The sequence below is a fragment of the Melampsora larici-populina genome, assembly GCF_000204055.1.
Source record: "Melampsora larici-populina 98AG31 unplaced genomic scaffold MELLAscaffold_47, whole genome shotgun sequence".
Taxonomy (NCBI): domain Eukaryota; kingdom Fungi; phylum Basidiomycota; class Pucciniomycetes; order Pucciniales; family Melampsoraceae; genus Melampsora; species Melampsora laricis-populina.
This window is the reverse complement of record NW_006768811.1, coordinates 519,805-543,387: the sequence shown is the minus strand read 5'-3', so window position 1 is coordinate 543,387 and position 23,583 is coordinate 519,805. Positions and strand designations below refer to the sequence as shown.

Sequence of the window (23,583 nt, the reverse complement as noted above, 5' to 3'; positions counted from 1 at the left end):
GTCACCCTTCTCCCACTCTGGTTCCTTGTTAAGTTGGGTTGATGAAGATAATTGAGGGAGGTCATCTGACTCATAAGCACTTTCCATCACTGTCGAGTTCCCGTGAGAGTAGAGGCGAGCCCGAGAAGATGAGTGAAAGGTGTATGTAGAGGTGGAGGTGGAGAGTGTTGGACTTGGACTTGGTTCCGTTTGTGGGCTTTTAGGTCCACCGGACCACGAGGGCCACAATGACAACTGAGATGGGCTAGAATCCTTGAGGTTGTACGAGATCTCTCGAGGGCTATGAGGCAATCCAGGTTGAAGTCCCCCAGATGAAGGTCTAGAGACTGGGTTCTTCATCGGTCCCTCATCTCGTCCAGGTTCGGGGGTTGGAGGAGAGATCGGAGAGACCGGAACACCTCTGTGGAGATTAAAATGATGTTTCATACGGTCTGACCCATCTACTCCTGATCTACTCATACTCACGCCGGTCGGAAGGGGAAGTTCAACATGTTCTCCGTGTTGTAATACCATCACCGGAGGTTTATGCGATGGGTTGTTACGTGGATGCCGACCGAAGGTTTGACTACGTTCACGAGGAGAGATGTTTGGCTTGTCCAATGATCCATCTTGTGCCGCCGAAGGATCCTCGTCCATTCGAAGGGGTCGGACTGGTCGAGTAGGGAAAGCAGGTCTTGATAAGTCTTCGGAACCACTTTCGGAGCCTTGGCCAACCTCGTCAGTCAAAGAAGAATCGGGTCTGTAACCGTCTGAGGGATATTCTCGTAAATTAGTTGCGGAGGCTGAGATTTTCTTCAATGAAAGCCTTTCCAATCTATCTGATTGTGATGCATTGTTCGAGTCAGCCCCAGTAAGCGAGCGTCGCTTTCCTCTGTGAGTATGTTGGGAAGATGTTGAACTCGTTGTCTGAGTACGACGGATCGAGTTAGCTGTATGAGGTCGCACAAGAACCCCGGGTACGCGTGCAAAAGGATCCAAAACTTCTTCTGACAAAGATTCTGGATCGCAAACTGTCCATCCAGAAGAATTATCAGGTCGTAAGATGTTCTTTCGAGACTTGACACGAGTACCCTTTTCATCAGTCTCATTTGATAGCCCAAAATGTAGCTCTGTAGATCCAGAGCGAGATAGAAGGCCAGTAGCTACGGAAGACGCATCGAAGAGCGTGTTTGAACGAGCACGGGTAACCGGTGCTCCAGAATCCACAATCTCTGGTAAAACAGACAGGTCAAGTTTATTTTTCTGTTGTATGCGTGTTGATTTGCTTCTGTTGGATTGATGACCAGCTCTGGAATTACTCCGGGTACTGTACTTGATTGGTTTTCGATCTTTTAAATTTACCAAAGGTAATCGGTCACTGGAAAGTGATTGAAGACGTCTTAGTGTGACTGGTGGAGTTGTTCCAAATGGTCTGGGTGGGTTGGACGATGTGACATTGGCTGTATGCTGTTATGACCACAAAGAGTCAGTTTGGTGAATGGTTTCTTTCGAATCTAAAGGAAAATAAGTCTGGTACTCACCGGCCGTACATGTTGATTGACAGACAGATACATCTTCCCTTCGGGCGAGACACGGGTTGTGGTATCTTGAGGTGACTGAGCAATACGGACATTTAAATGGGAAGAACCAGCAGGTGAGCTAGAGCTAGTGGAGGGAGGGAATGGCCATAGAACTTCAGATTGGGTCATTGCCGTCTCACGGCTGATAGAAGTAGCTGAAGATTCGGATGAAGTAGGTCGGGGAGAAGGAGCAGATCCATGGATAGTAGATTCTTTGGCTGAATAGAATGAGGGACTCTTTGACAGCTGTCGATGCTGTCTTGAAAATTGTCTTCCATTGGTGGGATCGTTATCGGAAGATGAACCAGATGGACTTTCATGGATTGATCGCTTTGCAGGGCCAGGTGGCGTTTTAACTCTAGCAGGCTTAAGAAACAAAGGTCTAGGCCGCCAACGAGGTTGACCAGTCAACGGGTCTACAGAACCTTGTGAAGGAGAGCTTTCTAGCGTAGAGGGAGATTCCGATAAGACTCGGGTGTGTTCATCTGATCCATTCTCTACCTCGACAATCGGACCCAATTCGCCTGCTTCTTCTGATCTAGCAACCCAAGTAGGTTTCGAGTTTCTAGTAAAGAGCATCACTCTACTGCTTCGACTTCCTCGACTGCTCACAGAGTCTCTTGGTTGAGAAGATGGACTGCTACACCCGCACCGATCATGTACTTCACAATCACATCGATCACTGAGACGCGATCCCCTACTGGATACCGCGGAAGAGGAAGTGATGCTATTTGACCGGGGTACACCATCATACCTACTGAAAAAGTCCTTTGGAACCTGAGTTGATGTTCTTTTGCTCAGCGGACCAGCCATAGGCGTGTAGATTACATCATTGGCGTGATGCGCTTCTGTTAGAGCTGAGTACCTGTGGCGAGCTTCTGTGGCCTTTTGTAAAGCCTGCGCTGTATCAATGATCAATTGTCGGCTAACCTCTCGAGTGATTTCCTGGGCCTTATCTAGATCTGGGGCGGATAAGATCGTCAAGTTAGCCATCTAGCCGGATTATATTGTAAGACTGGATTCACGCATGCAAAAGATAAAATCAATTTACCTTCGTAGGCACCGCCGCCGTCAATGTCCATCCATTCAGCTTCATCATCCGCGTCTTCAAATTCACCACCGTCGTCAGTTGCACCGAGGCTCACGGCACTACTGCGACTGGCAATGCTCAGCATGCTAACTACGCTGTTTCGTAGTTTCGGGCGATGAGTAGATGCTATATGGGGCGAGTGCCGGTTTTGGGTGCTGGTGAGACTCCGCCTTTTGACTTCAACACAAATCAGTTCTTGTATAGGCTTCGTAGCATCTGGCATGTAAGATGAAGATGCAGGCGCCGCAAAATTATAGGTTTGTAGGGCGGTGTTGATGTAGTTGACAGGTGTGGAATTGGCCCCCAGAGCATCGTCGTCCTCAGCATCCTCCCAGTCGTCTTCAACTTCATCTTCAACCACAGACACTGCATCAGCGCTGAAGTGACCCGGGATATGGAATGTCGGAGAAGAATCTTCGGAAGAGCATGGAGAGGCATGGTCATCAGTCAACTTCTGCGAGATATTGGAGGTGTTGATTAGGAGGCTTTGAGATGAACAGTCATTAGGCTTCTCGTGTGATGCAGCTAATAATGGGCTGGTGGTTAGAGAGTCCGATGTGGTGGCAATAGGGTACTTGATTGACATTGAGAGTTTCAAGTCTTCACTGCCTTGATTCACAAAAACTGATTCAGGCGAGTCAAAATGTAGAAATGATGGTGCGTCCATGTCAATATGAGAGCCACGTGAAAGATTAGGGCTAGAGATGATTTCCACCTCCTCTTCTGATGGTGGATTCTCGGGGGCGTTGGCGGAAGAAGATTCAAAAAACTTGTTACCAGGCGAGGTTGGATAGTAAGTGGAACTATAGGAAATGTCCGTCGTAGAGTCTGAATTAGATAAAGTCATTGATTTACGGGGCACCTCCGTCCATCTACTGAATGATGACCTAGATGATGACCTGGAGTGTTGCTTGAGATTGAGTTCTACACTATCTCGAGCTTTCTGGATATGGTTTCGTTCGAATTCAAAGGCTACAGCCTTAACAGAAGTCGAACTGATGATGACTTTCTTAGGATTTTTCAAAGAGTGAGAAGAATTAGCAGAAGCAGATGCCCAAGCCTGAGTACGTTGTAGAATGTCAGGAAATGAGGATGAGACCTCTGGAGGAAGAAAAGAAACCGATTGAGTGAGTGAATAATTCCGCTTGTCGAAATTGGGTGCTGGACACTGGGAGATACGGTCGTTTGATTGGGAGTGCGATGAAGGATAATGTGTTTTGTTGTTTGATGAAGATGACGACAATAATAAGGCCCTCGGAGGATCACGTTCTGTTACAGTGAAAGGATGTCGAGGTTCATTATCGGAGCGTTCAGAAAATGTAGGACGTCGAGCTACAAGGTGAAAACTATTCTTCTGACTATCTACCGAGCTGCCTATGGTTTGAGACTCTTTGGTATAAGGGAGTGAAGCTATGACATGTGATACTTGATCTCTCTCAAGCTGAGCTCGTTTCATGCTCTTCAATGACAATCAAACTCAGAAGGGTAGTGGGTGGGTATTGTGAGACAAGTTAAAGTTGATAGCGACTAATCGAATCCTGTACCGTCTGGATGATATTTTACAAAACTCTCTACACGGGCGAATGAGCTGAATTGGAGTCATAGAATGTGTTGGTGCGTTGAGTGAAGGATTTAATTTAACCCGATATGGTGGAAGCAGAGAATGAACCACCTCCTTCAGCCTTGCCGAAGCTGACTCACAGACTTCATCAAGGCGCTTTATTTAAATAACAATGCTAGTCACCGAGTGAATTGAGTATACACACAGCCCTAATTTCTCAAGAGTATTTCTATCGTTTACGGGTTTCCCCAAAGCCCTTCATAGCGCAAGTGCCTTTTGAGCAAAAGGAAATGAGCAAACGGGAGGAAGCTGGAAGGAAGAGCGTATCGAGCTACCTTTGTGGATTGCAACACAGGACACGGTCATGGGCATGTCCAAGGAATATCAAGTGTAGGCATTTTGGAGAACCCTTTGGGTCGATCATCACGTATCACCGTATAGTGCTCGGTCTGATCAAGTGAGCAAAAGGAAAAGCTGTTGGGCGGACACGAAGTAAATCTGAGCATATGAATGAAAGAGTGCAGCTTTCTGTCTCGAACACCGGTGGTCTCGAAGAGGAACTCGATGAGCTCACACCCGCCCACGCCATACATAGTAAGCCAAGAGAAAATTCCACAGAGCCCATGGCAGTTCTTCAGCCTTCTTCAGCACATGTACCTGCAATTAAATTTGGAGCGGCCAGTGACTCATAACTGCCTCTATCAGCGCATTTCACTCACAGCCAGCCACATAAACATTCCGAAGACCAAAAATGAATAAAAGCACCCATCACTTCGTTAAAGACAAAGGGACACCGGTACAAAGGGATGTGTTGAGCTAAGCTTTCAAAAGTGGTCACAACGTCGGCCCAAACGGCTGCTTTCTAGAGCAAGTAAAACAAAATGCCTACAGTGCAAAAGGGAAGAGCTCAGCAGATGGCCTACTATATATTCATTGACCTCTGGTGTCTGCTTTTGAGCGAATCTGCACCACCGTTTGCCACATTAACCTTCACGAAGCTTTAAATCCAAACACTGACAACTTCTTCCACTGCATTTTATCTCCACAAAACCTTCAAGCCCTTCACAACTTTCCCACCATGCCCTCCCCCAGCCATAGAACCAATGTCGACTATTCGAACACCCGCCGAAGGAGAGCTTCCCTCCCTGGAAACATCTCACTGGAGAGCATCCCACGTTTGACACGGAAGATCTCTGGCTCATTGGCTTCCACTTCGGCACAAGCTTTCGACTGGCTCAATAATCACACCAAAGTACAAACTCATAACTTTACCGGTAGATGCAATAATATCTTACCTTCTAGATCTCGAGGATATTCAGAAATTTCTAACCGCCCAGCTCAATTTACTCCCAAGCCATCAAACCCTAAATTCGTTGGCAAAGATATCTATGGATTTTGTTTACCCGAATCAACTAAAAATGATAAGTCCAAAACTCGCGGAAGAATGGTTTTCGATAAGATATTTCCTCCTTTATCTGACCAACCGCGAAATCTTAGGCCATCATCAATTTGCCGTAGTGAAAGTCCAAGGACCGCACGACCTGTTTCACGTAGTGGACGTGGATTGGAGAACCATTCGGTCATGCGGCAATCGATTGGCCAATTCGATTACCCTGTTCGCTGTGATCCAATCGATTCTAATCTTATCGCATCAAGATCCTCGATAGCTCAACCTATACCCGTTCGTCCCCGAAGACCCAGTGAGCAAACTGACACAGAATTGGCCATGTTGCAACGAGAAACATACGGTATGAAAATCCCAGTTCATCATCCTGTTCGTCATACTAAAACTGTTCATAGAGAAGTAGCTAGTAAGCAAAGGGAATCTTATGGTTCTATCTCAAGTCCTCAAACTCAAACAGGCAATGAAGATCTAAACGAATTATCATATGTTGGTCTGACTATGAGTGTCAATAACAAAGGTAATATAACAAGAATGAATCATGATGTCCGCCAGTCATATGGGAGCAGATGATTTTCTTTGTTTCTATTGGTATTTGATTTGAATCAAAAAAGATGCGACGAGATTCGTATAAAAAAAACAAGGATTAAAAATGTACATATCTCTTCCAAACTGTTATCATCGGTCATTGTGTTTCTTGATCTTTCTTATGAAAACATCATATCAAGGATCTTAGTATTCAATTTTTCTTGCAGTGTGCGAGTTCAATAATAAAGACTATCTTTTGATTCATGAATACATTGCAATACCCTCCACCTGAGAGCTGCCCCCTACAAAAGGTGAACCACGTTTCCCTGAAAAGCCACACGTGAGGATTGCGACCAAACGTGTGGATTTAGAGTTGAGGAATTTACTATAGCGATGTCAGTTTTTGTGTGACAGGCCATTGACAGTGAATGTATGTAAACGGTTTTAGCCGTACCCCAGCAGTTTTTTCTAGGTGATTGAGCAGCACGTGACTTTCCGACAGATTCCACTTATCGAAACCTATTTGACTCGATCCGATGGGTTGAGCTGTATTGAAGTTGATTGACTGACGACTTCCTCCTTCAGGCTTCATCAGCTCTTCCTTGCCTTCCCTTTCCCTTTCCCCCTTCCACTTCTTCGTGGTCACACTTCAATTCCACCCAAACATTATCCACTACACCATCTGTCTCTCACTTCCTTCAATCCCATCATGCATCGAGGTTCCGGTCTTATGCGTGCCATCCCTCGGGCTGCCACCAAAGCTCGACGAGCCAACAACGCCCTTCTAGGCGCTTCTCGTAGCCTTGCTACTCTCAGCAAGCCTAATGTCACCCCACTCATCTCGAAATGCGCTATCCCCAAGTTCGCTCAATCCCAAGTCGATCAAAGTGAGTAGATTGTGTTCATTTCAAGTCAAGCTTCTTTCTATCTTTCAATATGAGGTGATCGAGATCGGAAAGTGTTACCAACTAACTTGATGAGCGATCACATGGATCTTCCGATCACCAATTTACTACTGAGGACTTCTCTCCAGACCCTTTTTCTGACTATCACTGACTGACTCTTGCTCACTTCCTTGACGTTCTCAGCTCGATCATACGCAACCGAGGCCAAGGGTCAAAGTAAGTTGCAGTAGTCGCCATCTCTGAAATCTTGGTCCAAGTCTTGCACTAACACTTTTTTTGACTTGGTAGTCGGTCAAATCAAGACTGTTATTGGTGCCGTCGTCGATGTCTCTTTCGATGGCGAGAACTTGCCTCCGATGTTAGTCAAGTTCTTTTTGATTGTGTTAATCGTTTGCCGGGTGTGGTGCCCTCACTAACTCATCGATCATGTACTATACAGTCTTAACGCCCTCGAGGTTCAAGATTTCGGACAGCGTTTGGTTCTTGAAGTCGCCCAGCATTTGGGAGAGAACACCGTCAGAACAATTGCTATGGATGGTAAGTTCCTTCAGGGGAGTAAACATGACGATCTTTTGATTGACACACCTCCATCATCCATCGATCACAGGTACCGAAGGTCTCGTCCGTGGTCAAAAAGTTATTGACACTGGCGCTCCCATTCAGATTCCAGTCGGGCCTGAGTGTCTGGGACGTATCATGAACGTTATCGGTGAACCGATTGATGAGCGTGGACCGATCAACACCAAGACACAGATGCCTATTCACGCCGAGCCTCCATCATTCATTGATCAATCGACAATTCCTGAAGTGCTTGTTACCGGTATCAAAGTCGTAGATTTACTTGCACCATACGCTCGTGGTGGAAAGATTGGTCTTCTTGGTGGTGCTGGTGTCGGAAAGACTGTGTTCATTCAAGAGTTGATCAACAACGTTGCCAAGGCTCATGGTGGTTACTCCGTTTTCTGTGGTGTCGGTGAACGTACTCGTGAAGGTAACGATCTTTACCACGAAATGATTGAAACTGGGTATGTTGTCACTGCTTACTCTATACTTTGTTGAACACCGCTGACCATGCTGTCTTGCCTTCCATATACAGTGTCATCCAGCTCAAGAACGACAAGAGTAAGGCTGCCCTCGTTTTCGGACAAATGAACGAGCCCCCAGGAGCCCGTGCCCGTGTTGCTTTGACTGGTTTGACACTTGCAGAATATTTCGTACGTCTTCGATCTTGTTCGAGGGGACATTTTGTGGAGACTGATTTTTTTACTTTCATCTCTTGTTCAATCAGCGTGACGAAGAGGGACAAGATGTGCTTTTGTTCATTGACAACATTTTCCGATTCACCCAAGCTGGTTCCGAGGTATCTGCCTTGTTGGGTCGTATCCCATCTGCTGTCGGTTACCAACCTACTCTCAGTACCGATATGGGTGGTATGCAGGAACGGTAAGTGAATTCCTTCTTTTATCTCGACTGACATCGCCTAATCTGTCTTGGCCTACAGTATCACCACCACCCGAAAGGGTTCCATCACATCCGTCCAGGCCGTTTACGTGCCTGCCGATGATTTGACTGATCCTGCCCCCGCAACTACCTTCGCACACTTGGACGCCACCACTGTATTGTCCCGAGGTATTTCTGAACTTGGTATTTACCCAGCTGTCGATCCCCTCGACTCCAAGTCGCGTCTACTTGACCCCCGTATTGTATGTCAAATGCCTTGAACTCCGCCTTTGAACATTCATGCTGATCTATTCTTACTTATCAAGGTCGGAGAGGAACATTACAACTTGGCCACCGCTATCCAGAAGCTCTTACAAGATTACAAGGGTCTCCAGGATATCATTGCCAGTATGTCTCTATCGCCTTGCCCACCACTGACTGTAAGGTGACTGATTGGTCTTTTATCGTCACAATAGTTTTGGGTATGGATGAATTGTCAGAAGATGACAAATTGACAGTCGAGCGAGCCCGAAAAGTTCAACGATTCGTACGTTCACCATTTTTCCATCTGTCTCTAACCACATGACACGCTGAGAAAGGCTCTCCACCAAACAGATGTCCCAACCTTTCGCCGTCGCTGAGGTTTTCACTGGTCTCGAAGGACGACTAGTTCCTCTCAAAGATACCATTGAGTCCTTCAAGGGTATCCTTGCTGGTCACCATGATCACCTTCCTGAGGCTGCCTTCTACATGGTAGGAGCCATTGATGATGTTAAGGCCAAGGCTGATAAATTAGCAGCTGAGATGAAGGATGAGTAATTTTGAGTACATTCCCCCGTCAATACTACTCTACTCTACACTGCAAATAAAATGAAATTGAAGAATTCAGATTTTTAGATTATTTACCTTTGCCCCTTTAAACTAGTTGACATCTCATCAGATTAGCCCATTGACAGTTGAGCCAGATACATTGATCACCCTGTTTAAGTGCTTATGACCGACACATAAAATTGTTACTACTCGATACATATTTGGCTCTGCTACCCCGTCAACCAATTGCAATACTGTGAATGCGTTTGTAAATTCCAAAGTGTGATGTTTTCTAAAAAACAATCATGCTCAAATGGGCGCGCTACGTTATGATGAGGCTTGAGAATATAGTTCACTTCTCTCCAAGCCCCATGAAAATTGAGACCAAAGAATTAGTGAAGTCTTTCTACGGAAGGTACTTTCACAAAATGCTCAACAGACTTATAAAAAATTGTACAAATAAGAGTCCAAGAATTATAACAGAAGCTTGCGGCCCATATGCCTATGAAGTACAACAGTCTGAAAGAAAACAAAAAATGTTCGAAATTGAGGTATCTGAGGATAATAAAGAGTCCTACAGATAACCTGACCGTGAAACAAAAGGCAGAAAAAGGAGAAAAATAGGGAACCCCAAATGCCAAAAATCAAGTATGTAGACTAAAATAGTGAAATATCGAAGTATAAATGAGTGTGATAATGTTCATGCATCCCAGATGGATCCCTATAATGAGGAGAATCCAAAACAAGTGGTTGATGATCAACGATGAGAGCATTTCTTGAGCAAAAGTATCAAGGTAATTCAGAGTTTGATGACTCACAAATAAGGGAATGTTATGTTCTCTTGAGGATCTAAGTACGCTTTTATTCAAAGCAGGACTACCAATAAAAAGCACCACTGCGTATAGAAATTACAAATAAAAGAAATCAGTAGAACAGCTTAAGAAACCACCCAATTGGGTAGCTTTTTCAACAAGCGATGTAGGAAATTACCCTCAGCATTCCAATCTTTATAAGCTTGAGATAAAAGTGAAAATACATCAGGTCTACCTAAAGGACCACGAGTATCCCAAATCAATCTTCTGTCTTTTGGAATCTTATCTTCAATTAGATTCATTAATTCAGATCCATAAGTGTTTTGTAGATCAGGTCCAATCCAAATCAAAAACCAATCTGAATGTTGGATACAAGTTGAAGCTACTGCTCCAATACCTGATCCTGTACAGATTGCTACTCCTCTATTAAACATTCTAGAAAAGTATGGTAATCCAGCAGGCTTGGATCATAACACAACGCTTGATCAGTGATTGGATAAGGATAATTGGATTGGATTGGTTTTGGAGTTTTCTTGTCACACTTACCTTCCATAGTTTAGTGTACAGTCTGGTAGGTTGATCTAAGTTCAAACTCCCGGTGAATTGACCTTGAACGGCTGCTACAATATAATGACAATTTGAACGTCTTCCTTCACTGAGATGATCAAAGGAAAGAAGCAGTCAGCGGGTCGGTATTATCTACATTGTTTTTTCTGCAGAAACTCTCAGAGAAAAAAGTATAGAGGGACTGACCTTATTGATCCAAAGATGTGCCATTCTTTTAAACCACCACGTGAGATTCTGGTATGAAGACCTGAAGTCAACCCACCTGGAACTTTGATCACCGTAGCTTTCTTGGAGGACTGGTGTAATATGAAGGAGACAACCAATATAATTGAGACGAGCATTTACATGAGTCTTACTGAACTCAAATATATAAACTTCAGACGAGAATATCACTCACTACAAAACATTCGACATTAACAAGTCGAATTGTAATCCACGAAGAAATGATACTACAAAAATTTAGATGGTTAGAAACGATGTATTGAGTGAGTTAGAGTTAAAGGGTATCTTATTCAAGTTTATCATTTCAACTTACAAGAAGATAATCATGATCATCAACCAAAATTGGACATCAAGTACAAGAGGCATCACATCTCGAGTTGATTTTGTCTTTGATAATAAATGTCCCAAGGTTACGAAAAGTAAAGTACAAACGATTCCTAGCCTAAAGAAGCGGCATGGGAAACGTTTGTAAAACGGAGGATTTCGAAAACTTCAGACAATTTCGAAAACTTGGTACGGTCCTTCGTCTTTTTGAAAAATTCAAGACTTGCCATCCAATGAACCGATGAATCACTTCGAAAAGACTACAAAACACCAATCATATCAGCATAGGAGAAATGGAGGCAAGATAGTCGAAAGTAATGTTTGTAGACGTATTCACTTACTTATGCCTTTTACCACGAAATATAGGGGTAGCGGTGATACAAGTGATCAAGATACACCCGATTGAGATTGATAAAAGAGTCAACACAATTGGATGAAATTGATTTGGGTTTCTGAAATGTCTATATGCTGATACTGTTAACCAAAGCAAAGAAGATGTACCACAACCACTATGAAGCCCGCCTAGGGAAAAAACCAAAACCATCAGTCATCAGGATCATCAAACTGAAGAAAAGATTATAACTGACCAATATGATATAAAACTCCAACGATATGTTTTCTAATCTTGATCGAAATCCTTGGACTACTGAAAGTTTTGATGAAAATCCAATAAATAAATCTCAGCACCCATTCATTTCGAATTGCGATAGCAACAAATATGTTGATTGTCACCCCCAAAGAGAGATCTCTATTTGCACCACCATTTGAATCAAATATAATTGAAAGTATTATCACAGCATTAACCGTCACAATCTTGAAGAAAAGGTGTCGGTAAGGTGTAAACCAAGTTGAGAAATCCAACCAATGAGACTTCAAGTTAGTTAAAAATGTTTTCTTCACAACTGCGGTTCCGTCTGATTGGGTCGTATTTTGATCTTTCTCTACTTTAACAACTTGTGATTTTTCTGCAACAGCTTGAAATGAATCAAAAGACAAGGAAGTAGGTTGAAGATTCCAGTTTGAAGTTAATTGATCTTGACTTGATTTTGATGCTAGATCAGAGTTAGATCCAGTCCCATATTTGAACACCGTCGAACACGAACTTTGAGGAATGTTTAATGTCGAATCAAAGTTGAATTCTTGTGAAGGTCTCCTTACAACTTGATTTTGCGAATCGTCTTTCCTCGTAGGAGTAGTATACATGTGATCAGCTTGACTTGGATTTAAACATGTTTGAATTTCTAGAGAAAGCATCTTTGAGGACAAGGTCCAAGGTTTTGAGAGGTGTGAAGAGAGCTTCGGATTTTCGTACGATGATGACCGCGTTCTTGTATTCATACCAAGCAATGTCGTGTCAAGAGCTTCATGCCTTTTGTCCGAGTTGAGTGGTGATCGGATGTTATCAGAGCGAAGAGTCGTATCAATCAATTGAACAGACGAAGTTCCCATATGATGCGAACACCTTACCCTGAACGAAATAGATTGATAATGGAAAGTGGATGTCTTTAGTTTTTTGGGGGATTAGTTGTCCGTGTCATGTGATCTTTGTCTTCTTCTCTCTATGCGTTTGGGCCATAAGGGCTAGGAAGAGATTTGCATGAAAAAAACACGACTGGAGGAAACGCTCATGGAAAGAGGGAAGTGTTCCTGCTGTTATTTCCGAATTTTCAGCTTTCATATCGTTAGTTTTCAAGTTGGTGGGAAAAGCGTGGAAATGGCTTCTGACGCGGCCTGGGTTTGAATCGCATTGCTTACCTGAAGCCTGCTTCGACCCTTGATGCCAACGCTTGAGCGGGCTTGAGCCTGCATGAGCTCTATGTCTGATCCCAATCGGGATAGATAACCCGGAAGGACAAAAGACCATTTGACCACGGATATGCAAAATATAACCGAAAACAACAGGAGCAACAATCATTTTGAAACAGCTGGAAAAAGAAAAAAGGCACTCAAAAAACACCGCACAGTCCATGCAGGCGATAGTACTTCGTATTCGTATTGATACATCATTATTGATAAGCTAGAACACCGCTAGAAATCTAAACAAGGCGCAAGGGCGTCTCAATTCTTCAAGAATATATGGGGTGCTTGGATTTACGACCTCCGACGTTTTGCGGCGCATAAATTTTCGAGAATGTACAGCGCGTTTCTTTTGTTTTTCTTGGCTGGCTTCTAAAGTGGGATTGGTCAAGTTAGCATTTTACGCTTGATCCTCAATCTTGATGCGGTCAACAGATACCAAAACAAACAGAAGAACACCACATCCCAAAGACCGGATATGTTTAACTCGAACAAGGAGATATCGCTTCCCGATCACTGCGTGGAATCGCCCGATCTCGAGCGTCACATTTTGAGCAAGCTGAAGATATCAAATCCAATACATGATCATACATAGGCCCTCTCATTTTTTTTCCAACTTTTGTCTTACGGTTTTCAGTGCTGTTCATGATTGGTCTTTATACCTAAATATGGTAGGGATCATCCTCATCTTTGATCACACCAGAGCGCATTGACAAGTTGAAGCAAAAGCACAAGAAGGATAATATATCCATCTCTATCCAAGACGATCAATTCATACAAGAAATACTAACAGACACCAAGAAGAATTACAAAAGGGAGAGTCAATCCTATGGGAGTAAATATGCACTCCACATTGAAAAGTAATACAAAGACTACAAAAGTCGAGTTTTTGGTTGTAGGGTTGAAGTGTCCTATTACATGGAGGAAAACCGCAAAACAGACGACAGAAAATTAGGAATATATAAATAGATAAAAAAACAAAAAAACAAACCCCCCAGATCAAGTGCCAAGAGCAAGAATGTAATTTTGAATGATAGTAAACCCAAATCTTCTCTTTGAAGATATAGATTCTCTATAGTTGAAGAATTGTCCGCTCATTAATATATAAGTAGGATGAACCCAATTTTATACGCTCTGATACGTATGTAGATTTCTGTTGAAGGCATATTCATGCATCCCAAATAGATCCCTATAATAAATAAAATCCAAGAAAGTAATCAGTGACTGTAGATCAATGAGAAGATTATCCATGAGAATACTTACGAATAACGGAATTTTGTGTTCTCTTGATGATCTAAGTATACTCTTGTTCAAAGCAGGACTACCAATAAAGAGCACCACTGCGCAAAAAAACACGCAGAAAGGAGATGAGGAACGCAAGGCTTTAGGAGAAGAAGTCGAATGCATTTACCTTCGGCGTTCCAATCTTTATAAGTGTTAGATAAAAGCAAAAAGACGTCAGGTCTACCTAAAGGACCACGAGTATCCCAAATTAATCTTCTGTCTTTGGGAATCTTATCTTCTATTAGATTCATCAATTCAGATCCATAAGTGTTTTGTAGATCAGGTCCAATCCAAATCAAAAACCAATCTGAATGTTGGATACAAGTTGAAGCTACTGCTCCAATACCTGATCCTGTACAAATGGCTACTCCTCTTTTAAACATTCTAGAAAAGTATGGTAATCCAGCAGGCTTTGAATGATTTTAGAAAATGAAACGTAATGCTCGATTAGTGGTGGGATGATGGGTGAGATGGAGGTTGAGGATGGGTTTCTTGTTGAGCTAACCTTGTATAGTTTTGTGTAAAGTCTGGTAGGTTGATCTGAGTTCAGATTCCCAGTGAAATCACCCTGAACAGCTGCTACAATGTAATGACAATTTGAATGCTTGCCTTCACTAGGATCATCAATGAAAAGGAGCAGTCAGCGGCTCAGGAATCTTTCAATTTTTGCCCCAGAAGCCTAAGAATCACAAGTTATGGAAAGGCTAACCTTATCGATCCAAAGATGTGCCATTCTTTCAGACCGCCACGTGAGATTCGGGTGTGAAGACCTGATGTCAATCCACCTGGAACTTTGATCACAGTAGCTTTCTTAGATGACTGATAAAAGATGAAGAAGCAAACAATGTAAACCAGAAGTTAAGTCAGTCTTGATATATTCTCATAGAAACTAATTAGTATCAAACAAGAAGTCTCTTACCGCAAAACATTCGACATCAACACGTCGAGTTGTAACCCAAGAAGAAAGTATGCTGCGGAAGTTTAGATGAAACGATCAATATTTTCGTTATCAAGCAGATTAACGAAGGATGTACATATCGAGTCTCGTCATTTCAACTCACCAAAAGAGAATCATAATCATCAACCAAAATTGTACATCAAGTATCACGTCCATCATATTTTGAATTGGATTCGTCTTTGATAACAAATGCCCCAAGATTACAAAAAGTAAAGTACAGATGATTCCTAACCTACAATAGCAGAACACAGATAGTTTCAAAACCGGAAAAATGTACAAGCGTGTTGCGGTCGTTTTTGATCCCTTCGCAAGGAATTGAAAACTTACCATCCGACAAACCTATGGATAGTTTCAAACAAACTAAAAAAATTATTAGCGCGAGAACAATCCAGACGATTGAGAGTGATAATTTGAAAGAAATTAAACCCACTTGTGTCTTTTGCCACGAATTATAGGAGTCGCGGTGATACAAGTAATTAAGATACAACCGATAGATATTGACAAAAGAGTCAAAACAAATGGATGGAACTGATTAGGATTTTTTAAGTGTCTATATGCTGATAATGCTAACCAAAACAAAGAAGATATACCGCAACCACTATGAAGTCCACCTAGAAAACAGTGAAACCATCAATGATAGACAAATATATAGATCAGCAAACTGGAGAAGATATTCAAGGAACACTGAACTAACCAATATGATATAAAAGCCCAACGATATGTTTTCTAACTATAATCGGGACCCTTGAACTGCTAAATAATTTAATAGAAACCCAATAAATGAATCTAATCACCCATTCGTTTCGAATTGCAATAGCAACAAAGATATTAAGGGTAACCTCCAAAGAAAAATCCCTACTTGTACCACCAAGTGGACCACATAGGATTGAAAGTACTATTGAGGCATTCACAGTCACAATAAAAATCAAAAGTTGACGATAAGGTGTGAACCAGACTAAAAAATCTAAACCATGTGATTTATAACTATTTAGAATTGTTTTATTCGCAACTACAGTTTCATGCGATTTAAGCTGACTTCGATCTTTCTCTATCTTGATTATTACTTCTGACTGTCCTATCACCGTTTTGTTTGAAGCGGAAGAAGAAGTAGAATGATCATTAGAAGTTGATTGGCATTGATCTTGGTTTGAATTTGATGTTAGAGAGACGTGATCAGATTGGTTTAGATATAAATTTGTTATAGCGATCAGAGCATCCATAATAATAAGAATCACAAATGAACCAGTAATGATTGAGGTTTTAAACGAATGACGAGAGAGTTGGAGCTCTTTATGATAATGATAAGCTTTCCGAATGAAAAGAACGTGCAGTTCAGGTAAGGATGACGCTTACAAAAGAGTCGATCTCGATGATTATGATATGATCCTGATAATAATTCTTCGTCTAGGATTCAACAATAAAATATGAACGAATGAAGGAACTGACAAAGCAGATGTGGGACCTGATTTCGGCCAAGAAGGAAGGACTTTTATGGCCAAATCTCTTCAAATCGAGGCTATATCAAAAATGAAGAACATCATTGGATTTGGGTATGCGCCGAAGGAAAAAGAATTTACAGCGAGAATGGGACTACGAAACGGGGGTTGAGTCATCAAATACAATCCTCCGCTATCCAGTAAAACATGGTGATTGTCTTCTTTCATAAGGACCCTTGACTGCCCTAGTGGTGGGGTGACGAGAAAGGTAGCAATCTGCGCTTTCATTGAAAATGTTGGGTTACTCGGATTCAACAAGGTTCTGCGGCCTCCGTTTTCCACATTTTGCGGCGCATAAGTTCAGATAAGTTCCCGAGAATGTGCAGCGCGTAAAAGTCAATCAAACGCGAGTGTTGACTTTTACGCTAGCTTGAACCACCTTCGAAGCCTACAACAAAGTACGTTTTGGTCCTACAGCGTGTTTCTTTTGTTTTTTCTCGGGTGGCTTTCAAAGTGTGATTGGTGAAGTGGAAATTTTGCCATGATTTTCGATATTGATGCGGTCGAAAGAAACCAAAAAAACCGCGAAAAGAACAAGACATCACAAAGAGCGTGAACCCACTAAATATACAAATGAGAACATGTCAGTACGTAAAGCCTGGCATATACGTTATGTATGTGTAAGGCTGATCAGCTTGGCAAGAATCAAGACTCAAACTACAGAAGATACCGAGCAATCGCTTTCGAACAAAAACCAAACCAAAACATTATGTGACTTCAAGACTCTAGACTGAGCCACATTTAATCAAACGAATCTATCTCATCTTGAAGAATCTTTGCAACGCTTCATAAGGAAAACCGACTTATTCATTCTAGAAAGTATTCAACGAGAAGGCTTAAGGCTCAAAAACCACGATGATTGCGATCGGTCGGTTACCGTTCGAAATTATCGTTCAAATCTTACGAGAATTTGTAAATCAATCAGAAAAAAACTTAGATCACTACGAGTCAGCGGCTAGAGAACCTTACCTCAGAAGATCATCTTACACCGAATTAATCAAGTTGAGATTGGTTTCCAAAATGTGGTCTAATGCAGTCATTCCATTTTATTTCGAGACAATCTCTATAGATAATTCAAAATATGCAAACCTGATTCTGGATAATTGGAACGATGGTTTCTTTGGATCAAATTTTCATTGTCCAGTTAAGAGACTCACAATTGGAAGACTCTCGCTTCCAAAAGAAGTAGTACAAGAAGAAGAAGAAGTGGATTGTAAGAAATGGAAAGAAGATGGTAGTTTTGGTTTCTGATTTGGTCAGCCAAGATAAGGCTTCAGAAGTACTAACTCAGATTGTACCTTTTCTTGTTCAGCTGCAGAAAGAGCAAATCTGGTTACGGTGAATCAGGTAGCAAGATTAATTGAACTGCTCGGTATCAACTTGAAGACATTGAACATTACCTTTTTTTGTTCAATGGGTGTTTCTCACGAATTGGTCGAAGCCTGTAAAACTATCAGAGAGTTGAAGTCAATATCCATCTTATTTGACTGCATAGATGTGGATAACGAGCCTATCAATGTGGATACCGGGCCTATCGATGTGGACTCAATATCAAGATTATTATCAGCACTACCTCGAATTGAATCGTTATATTTTGGTATCAATTGTGTAGAGCCCATGAGTCTAGAACCTCCAGCTCTGCAGAATCTACGCCACTATTCTTTTATGTTAGAGTGGGTTTGCTTAGAAGGAATCTGTCACATTATTCAAACTTCAAAAACAACTTTGAAAATCATCGAGCTTTTGAGTGGTAGCGAGCCAACTGAAGGTGTAGAAAGGGTATTTGAACCTATCAAAGATACATTAGAAGGACTCTTTACAAGCACATCTGCGGATCAAATTATTGAACATGTCACAGAGTGGGATTTTCCAAACTTACGGGTCATCAGAACTCACTATCCTCCTGAAGAAGTTGAAACAGAAATCTATTGGTTACAAGATCCAATCTTGAAGAATGTAAGAACGATTGTGACCGACTTAGATTGTAGTGAAGAATACTGGATTGTAGCATTAGAATTGGCGGGTGTGGATGCTTTGAAAGGAGCACCAAATTTCAAACACATTGTCTTTACTAAATCTGAACACTCTAAATCTCAAGAAATCGATCCTGAATTAGTCAAAGCCTTCAAATCTCATGGGGTCCAATGTCATTTTAGCCATGAATTAACCCCAGATGAATGCATGGTTTGTATCAATTTTATTCTTACCAGGCAAATAACTGAAGAGTATAGGTTTTGAAAAATTCATACTGATTTGTTGTCTTGATCATCAGGAATTAGATTATCAGCTCAATGGACCCATGTAGTGATTCATCAGATTCAAGCATCAAACCACCTCAAAACCAACCTCCATCCATGTTTTGCAATCTGTATGTAGCAATTTTGAAGTTAATTTTAAGTATAATTGTACATTTACCAGTAATCCTAAATTTTTTACTGTTGACTAAATTTGTATTATTTCTAGCAATTTTAAGGTTTGTATAATTTGATTCTTAAGCATGTTTGTCTGGATTATCTAAAGCCAAGGCAAGAGTTGGGATGATCTTTAGTAATAGTTGAAGTCACATAAAGTGATCAATTATGAGTTTGTGTTTTTCTATCAGATCAACAAAAATGTTTGCAACTGGAAACCAATCCAGGTGACAGTCTAGACCCTGCCAAGTAAACACCTTTGGTAAATTTCTGCCTCCATCATGGGTGGTGTGTCCAATCCTGTTCAATTATTATCAATTCCTGATGGTGCTGTGGAAGTTGATTTGTTTTTCTTGGACAGTCCACATTGGAATAATTGCTAAGAAGCACCTGATAGTAGAGTTTTCAAAGACAGCAGAATTATCAACTTCTGATCATATAATTGACCAAGCAAGCATTCTTCAAAAGTGGGCCATTGTACTGCACTGTGTGCAGCAGAACATGGAATGCAGCTCAGCAGGAGGCTATCTACCTCACAAGGCCACAGAACAGGGACCTTCTTCAATGAGACTGTGCTCTGTGTAATATAACACCCTGCACAGGGGTCTGAATACTCACAAGACCCATCAGGATCCATAATCCCTATAATTCATTACTTCAAAATGAAAATAGAAATACAGTCATTCAATCACATCCACATCCAACTCAAAGAGAGTAACAGGGCTTGTACCCCAACAGCCAAGTAAATATTACAGTTGACTCCCTCGAAACCCATACCGTTTCATGGAAGCCCAAAACTATGGGTTTTATGGACGTATGGTTTTGGAGGATCTCCCTCATCACCCATAGATTAAGGTTTGGCGGGCAAAGTATGGGTCAAGAGGGAGATAAAAACAAGGAACGAGCAAATCAAAAAAAAAAATCATTTCTTCATTCTTGTGCGCAATAACAATAGTTATGTATAAGAGTTCTGTAGTTAATGTTTAATAAAGTAGTCAGATAATGACGGTTGTTTTAAAGATCACGTGTGAATTAAGCAAAAGTGTCTGCCAGCAGTGCGAATAGCAGCTTCAAAAGACTTAGCTTCGGGTGTGTCTTCATGCTTGATGTACTCGGAAACAACAGAAAGGGAAGATGCAAAGGCTGTATAGCTTGGTCAAGGAGTGGAGACTTTGAAAATGTCTATTTCAGTATCTTGATCCTTGTCAGTATCTCGATTATTGATCGATTCAAATATTTCGTCGACATTCCATTCCTCCAATCCACTAGAATGCTCTCCAAGGGGATTGAGAAGCTTGGCAATTGACATCACGTTCCGTTGATGGACAAGTTTGAGCTGTTCAAGTTGTTTGAGATCTTCGGCCAACACAGCCTCAGCTTTGGAATCTGGGACTATTGGGAGGTTAGTGTCCGAGTCTGATGTTAAGACAGTTGGGTCATCAATTATCAATCCATCAGGTTTGCGAGGTGAGATGATCCCAGTCTTGCGGAAGCAGTTTGATATGGTGCCTTCACTAACACAAAACCAAGCTTCTTGAGCCAATTTCATTGCATCAAGCTGGTGTATCTTGTATATTTCAGAAACCGGGATCTCTGCATCATAACACTTCAGTGAATAGTTGATAAAGTTTGATTGGTAGTGACACTTGAATGAGGCTATGATTCCGGCATCCAAGGGTTGGATATGTGAGGTTAGGTTGGGTGCGAAGAATTCTAACCGAATGTTTGTAAGCTTGTGCTCGGGAGGCTCTCTCTCGCCACTTTTCTTGTTGAAGCGACACTTGAATGAGGCTATGATTCCGGCATCCAAGGGTTGGATATGTGAGGTTAGGTTGGGTGCGAAGAATTCTAACCGAATGTTTGTAAGCTTGTGCTCGGGAGGCTCTCTCTCGCCACTTTTCTTGTTGAAGCATGCAGGCTTGTTTGCCTTGCCAATAATTAAAGGTTCAATCTTTTCACCTTCAGCACTAGCAGCAAGGGCATAGGTCAATCTTTGCTTATCACCTTTAACCCCTGATTTTGGACCAAATGCAAGACCTTTGTTGGGGGGCATGCTAAAACATAAGAAGGTGATTGTTATTGATAAATGTTACACTGTATACATATGTTAAAGAGAGAACCAACCCGTAGAATAGACCAGTCTCATCCATGTTCCAAATATCTCATGGATGGTAAAGGTTGGTAATTTCTCAGAGGCGTTGACGCTCGGCAGCTACTGTATCGGGAAGGACGGAGCCAGCTTCTCCATGCTTTCTTATGTGGCGTAAACCGTTCCAAGTCTTGAATTGAGTGAGCCATCCCTCACTAAGAGCAAGCCAGTCTTGTTCAGAGATTTTGAAGAGTTTAGCGAATTCACACCACTTGGATTGTATCACATCGCCCGTGATTGTTAAGCCTGCAATGACAGCCTGTTGAACCCAGGCTTGAAGTGCTTCATCGACCTGCGGATGCTTGGATGTGTTCTTTCGAGATCCAGTGTGACCAGCTTGATGATTCTCTCGAATCTTGGTCTTGTCTTGGACCCATTCTGAAACGAGTGGTTGCTTGATGTTCAACTTGGGATAGATTTCAGAAAAGTGTCGGGCAGTCTTAGATTGATTGCAACCCTTCCATTCGTACTAATCAAGGACTTCAACTCGCTGAGCCAGAGTTGATTGAGCCTTTGCAGCTTTATTCTTTTTACTTGTTGGCCGGTTATTTTTTCCTTTACTTTCCTTGGCTACATGTTTCTTGGAGCCTAAAACATTGAACAACACATCTTTTCAACAAGTGAACAACTCAATTACATCCTGAAGGTTACCACTTACTTGGTCTTTTAGCAATCACCGCTTCCTTGGTCTGATTGAATTTCAAAACCAAAAGTTCCAGTCTCTTCAGTTCATCATTGTTGAATTGACTGGCAGCCTTAGCCGCATTCCCCTCTTCTATGATCTTCCTCAACACAAGTGTTTCATCTATTAAGTTTCCAGCACAGTCTATGAATCTTTCATCTGCCTCTGATAACTTCTTCCCTTCACTGATAAGTTGCTTGAGAGGCTTGAGTTGTTTGTTATTCTCTGTTTGTAAAGCATTGAAACCTGTTTCAATATCTGATACGCTGAATTGTGAAAGGTCTTTTGGAAGCATTTTGAGATTGATTATGCTGAAAAATTCACAAGGATGCGGCTTTTTTTTATAAATCTTTGTCTTTGGCAAATTTTGGTTATGGATTTTGACCTGAGTTTCCTAAAAAAAGTTATGGGTCATGGGAATAGTGTGAGGTATGGGTTTTGGGCCACTTTTCCCCGCCTATAAATTTTATGGACCCAAATTTCTATGGGTTAGGCAGAAGTATGGGATTAGAGGGATATGGATTTCAAGGGAGTTGACTGTATAGGATGCCACTGTGCAGATCTTGCTTGCTTAAATTGTGGCTTGCAGTGTAGTAGGAAATGTAATAAACAACATGCTGTGGTAGTCAGGTGGTAGGCAAGGGTTTCACAGGGAGAGGTGCACTCAGGCACAAAATCCTTTCTCCTGGGCACACCTGAACAGCAGGGGGCGTGAGGGTGTGCTATTTGTGCAAAAAAAGGGAAAGAAGAACAACCCAAACATTGAAAACAGCAATTGGATCTGTGATAAGGGGATTGCACACAAATTTTGACTTAGAATTCATACTTTTAAAATAATGATGGGAGAAAAAAATTGTTCAAACAATATTTCCAGTCTTGCACAACTATGAATGGCAATTGATGGCAATAATATTGCAAGTCACCGGTCCATCTGCTCAACTTTCTCTGTCTTAAGAGTTAGATAAATAAAAAAACTATTGACACATGAAGCCCAGAGACATTGTACTGTGGGAAGACTGATTGCATTTAATTTATTTTCTTATTTCATGCACCATATGACCTTTCTCTAGGCCAAGATCACATTCAAGAAGGCTTGCCAATCTTCAGATACTTGATTCTTGCATATGGGCGTGCCACCCCCTATTTTTGAAATATTTTGGTGTGCCTGATGCACCATTTATGCTGCACCCACCACCTGATATGGTGGTCTATTGGACTTGGATAGGGTGAGCTCCATTGTGCTAATTTAACATTTTTGATTTCAACCTATCAGAAAGTAAGAAGTCCTGGCACAGAGTATGCATTCTTGAAGTTCAATTTTGATAATTCAGTGCCAAAATTCATTGCATTTGGCTCATTGGATCAACCTGTATCCCTTCTTCAAAGGATGGGTGGATTGGGTGCCCTTGTCCACCAGTCAATCAGTGCCAAGACCCACACACACCTGCATTGAGTATGCCAGAGAAGGAAGATCAATACACCTTAAATGTCATTCATTCCTTGAAGCAAGTGTTGGTGCAAGATCAACTTGCCTTGGGGCACCATGTAAATATCTGTGTAGCACGTCGACGTGCACACACGAAAGC

The 23,583-nt window shown here is 41.8% G+C and overlaps 6 protein-coding genes across 6 annotated transcripts; 3 read left to right on the top strand and 3 right to left on the bottom strand.

Moving 5' to 3' along the window:
- Position 1: 1 nt before the first annotated feature.
- On the bottom strand, positions 2-4,105 carry MELLADRAFT_91944 (uncharacterized protein; the record flags this gene model as incomplete). The annotated part of the gene is made up of 4 exons (XM_007414960.1): positions 2-17; positions 71-1,446; positions 1,521-2,521; positions 2,611-4,105. The coding sequence occupies 4 exons, from the start codon at positions 4,103-4,105 to the stop codon at positions 2-4; spliced, it is 3,888 nt and encodes a 1,295-aa protein (XP_007415022.1).
- A 972-nt stretch (positions 4,106-5,077) lies between these two features.
- MELLADRAFT_117737 (uncharacterized protein) lies at positions 5,078-6,367 on the top strand (the record flags this gene model as incomplete). The annotated part of the gene is made up of 2 exons (XM_007415009.1): positions 5,078-5,183; positions 5,269-6,367. The coding sequence occupies one exon, from the start codon at positions 5,289-5,291 to the stop codon at positions 6,183-6,185; it is 897 nt and encodes a 298-aa protein (XP_007415071.1).
- Positions 6,368-6,725: 358 nt separating this feature from the next.
- MELLADRAFT_45062 (uncharacterized protein) lies at positions 6,726-9,572 on the top strand (the record flags this gene model as incomplete). Its single annotated transcript, XM_007415010.1, has 11 exons — positions 6,726-7,027; positions 7,229-7,261; positions 7,334-7,403; positions 7,485-7,582; positions 7,653-8,070; positions 8,142-8,259; positions 8,334-8,488; positions 8,547-8,748; positions 8,812-8,893; positions 8,962-9,032; positions 9,101-9,572. 11 exons carry the CDS (start codon positions 6,850-6,852, stop codon positions 9,302-9,304), a joined length of 1,629 nt encoding a protein of 542 aa, XP_007415072.1.
- A 56-nt stretch (positions 9,573-9,628) lies between these two features.
- On the bottom strand, positions 9,629-12,487 carry MELLADRAFT_117735 (uncharacterized protein; the record flags this gene model as incomplete). Its single annotated transcript, XM_007414959.1, has 9 exons — positions 9,629-10,016; positions 10,114-10,190; positions 10,286-10,568; positions 10,654-10,762; positions 10,861-10,970; positions 11,072-11,123; positions 11,210-11,338; positions 11,562-11,742; positions 11,808-12,487. 9 exons carry the CDS (start codon positions 12,472-12,474, stop codon positions 9,996-9,998), a joined length of 1,629 nt encoding a protein of 542 aa, XP_007415021.1.
- Positions 12,488-14,185: 1,698 nt separating this feature from the next.
- Positions 14,186-16,479, bottom strand: MELLADRAFT_110787 (uncharacterized protein; the record flags this gene model as incomplete). Its single annotated transcript, XM_007414958.1, has 10 exons — positions 14,186-14,206; positions 14,281-14,357; positions 14,429-14,711; positions 14,807-14,915; positions 15,011-15,120; positions 15,221-15,272; positions 15,363-15,491; positions 15,587-15,598; positions 15,831-15,870; positions 15,954-16,479. The coding sequence occupies 10 exons, from the start codon at positions 16,477-16,479 to the stop codon at positions 14,186-14,188; spliced, it is 1,359 nt and encodes a 452-aa protein (XP_007415020.1).
- A 907-nt stretch (positions 16,480-17,386) lies between these two features.
- On the top strand, positions 17,387-19,264 carry MELLADRAFT_72928 (uncharacterized protein; the record flags this gene model as incomplete). The annotated part of the gene is made up of 3 exons (XM_007415011.1): positions 17,387-17,989; positions 18,068-18,939; positions 19,028-19,264. 3 exons carry the CDS (start codon positions 17,611-17,613, stop codon positions 19,058-19,060), a joined length of 1,284 nt encoding a protein of 427 aa, XP_007415073.1.
- Between the last annotated feature and the right edge of the window lie 4,319 nt (positions 19,265-23,583).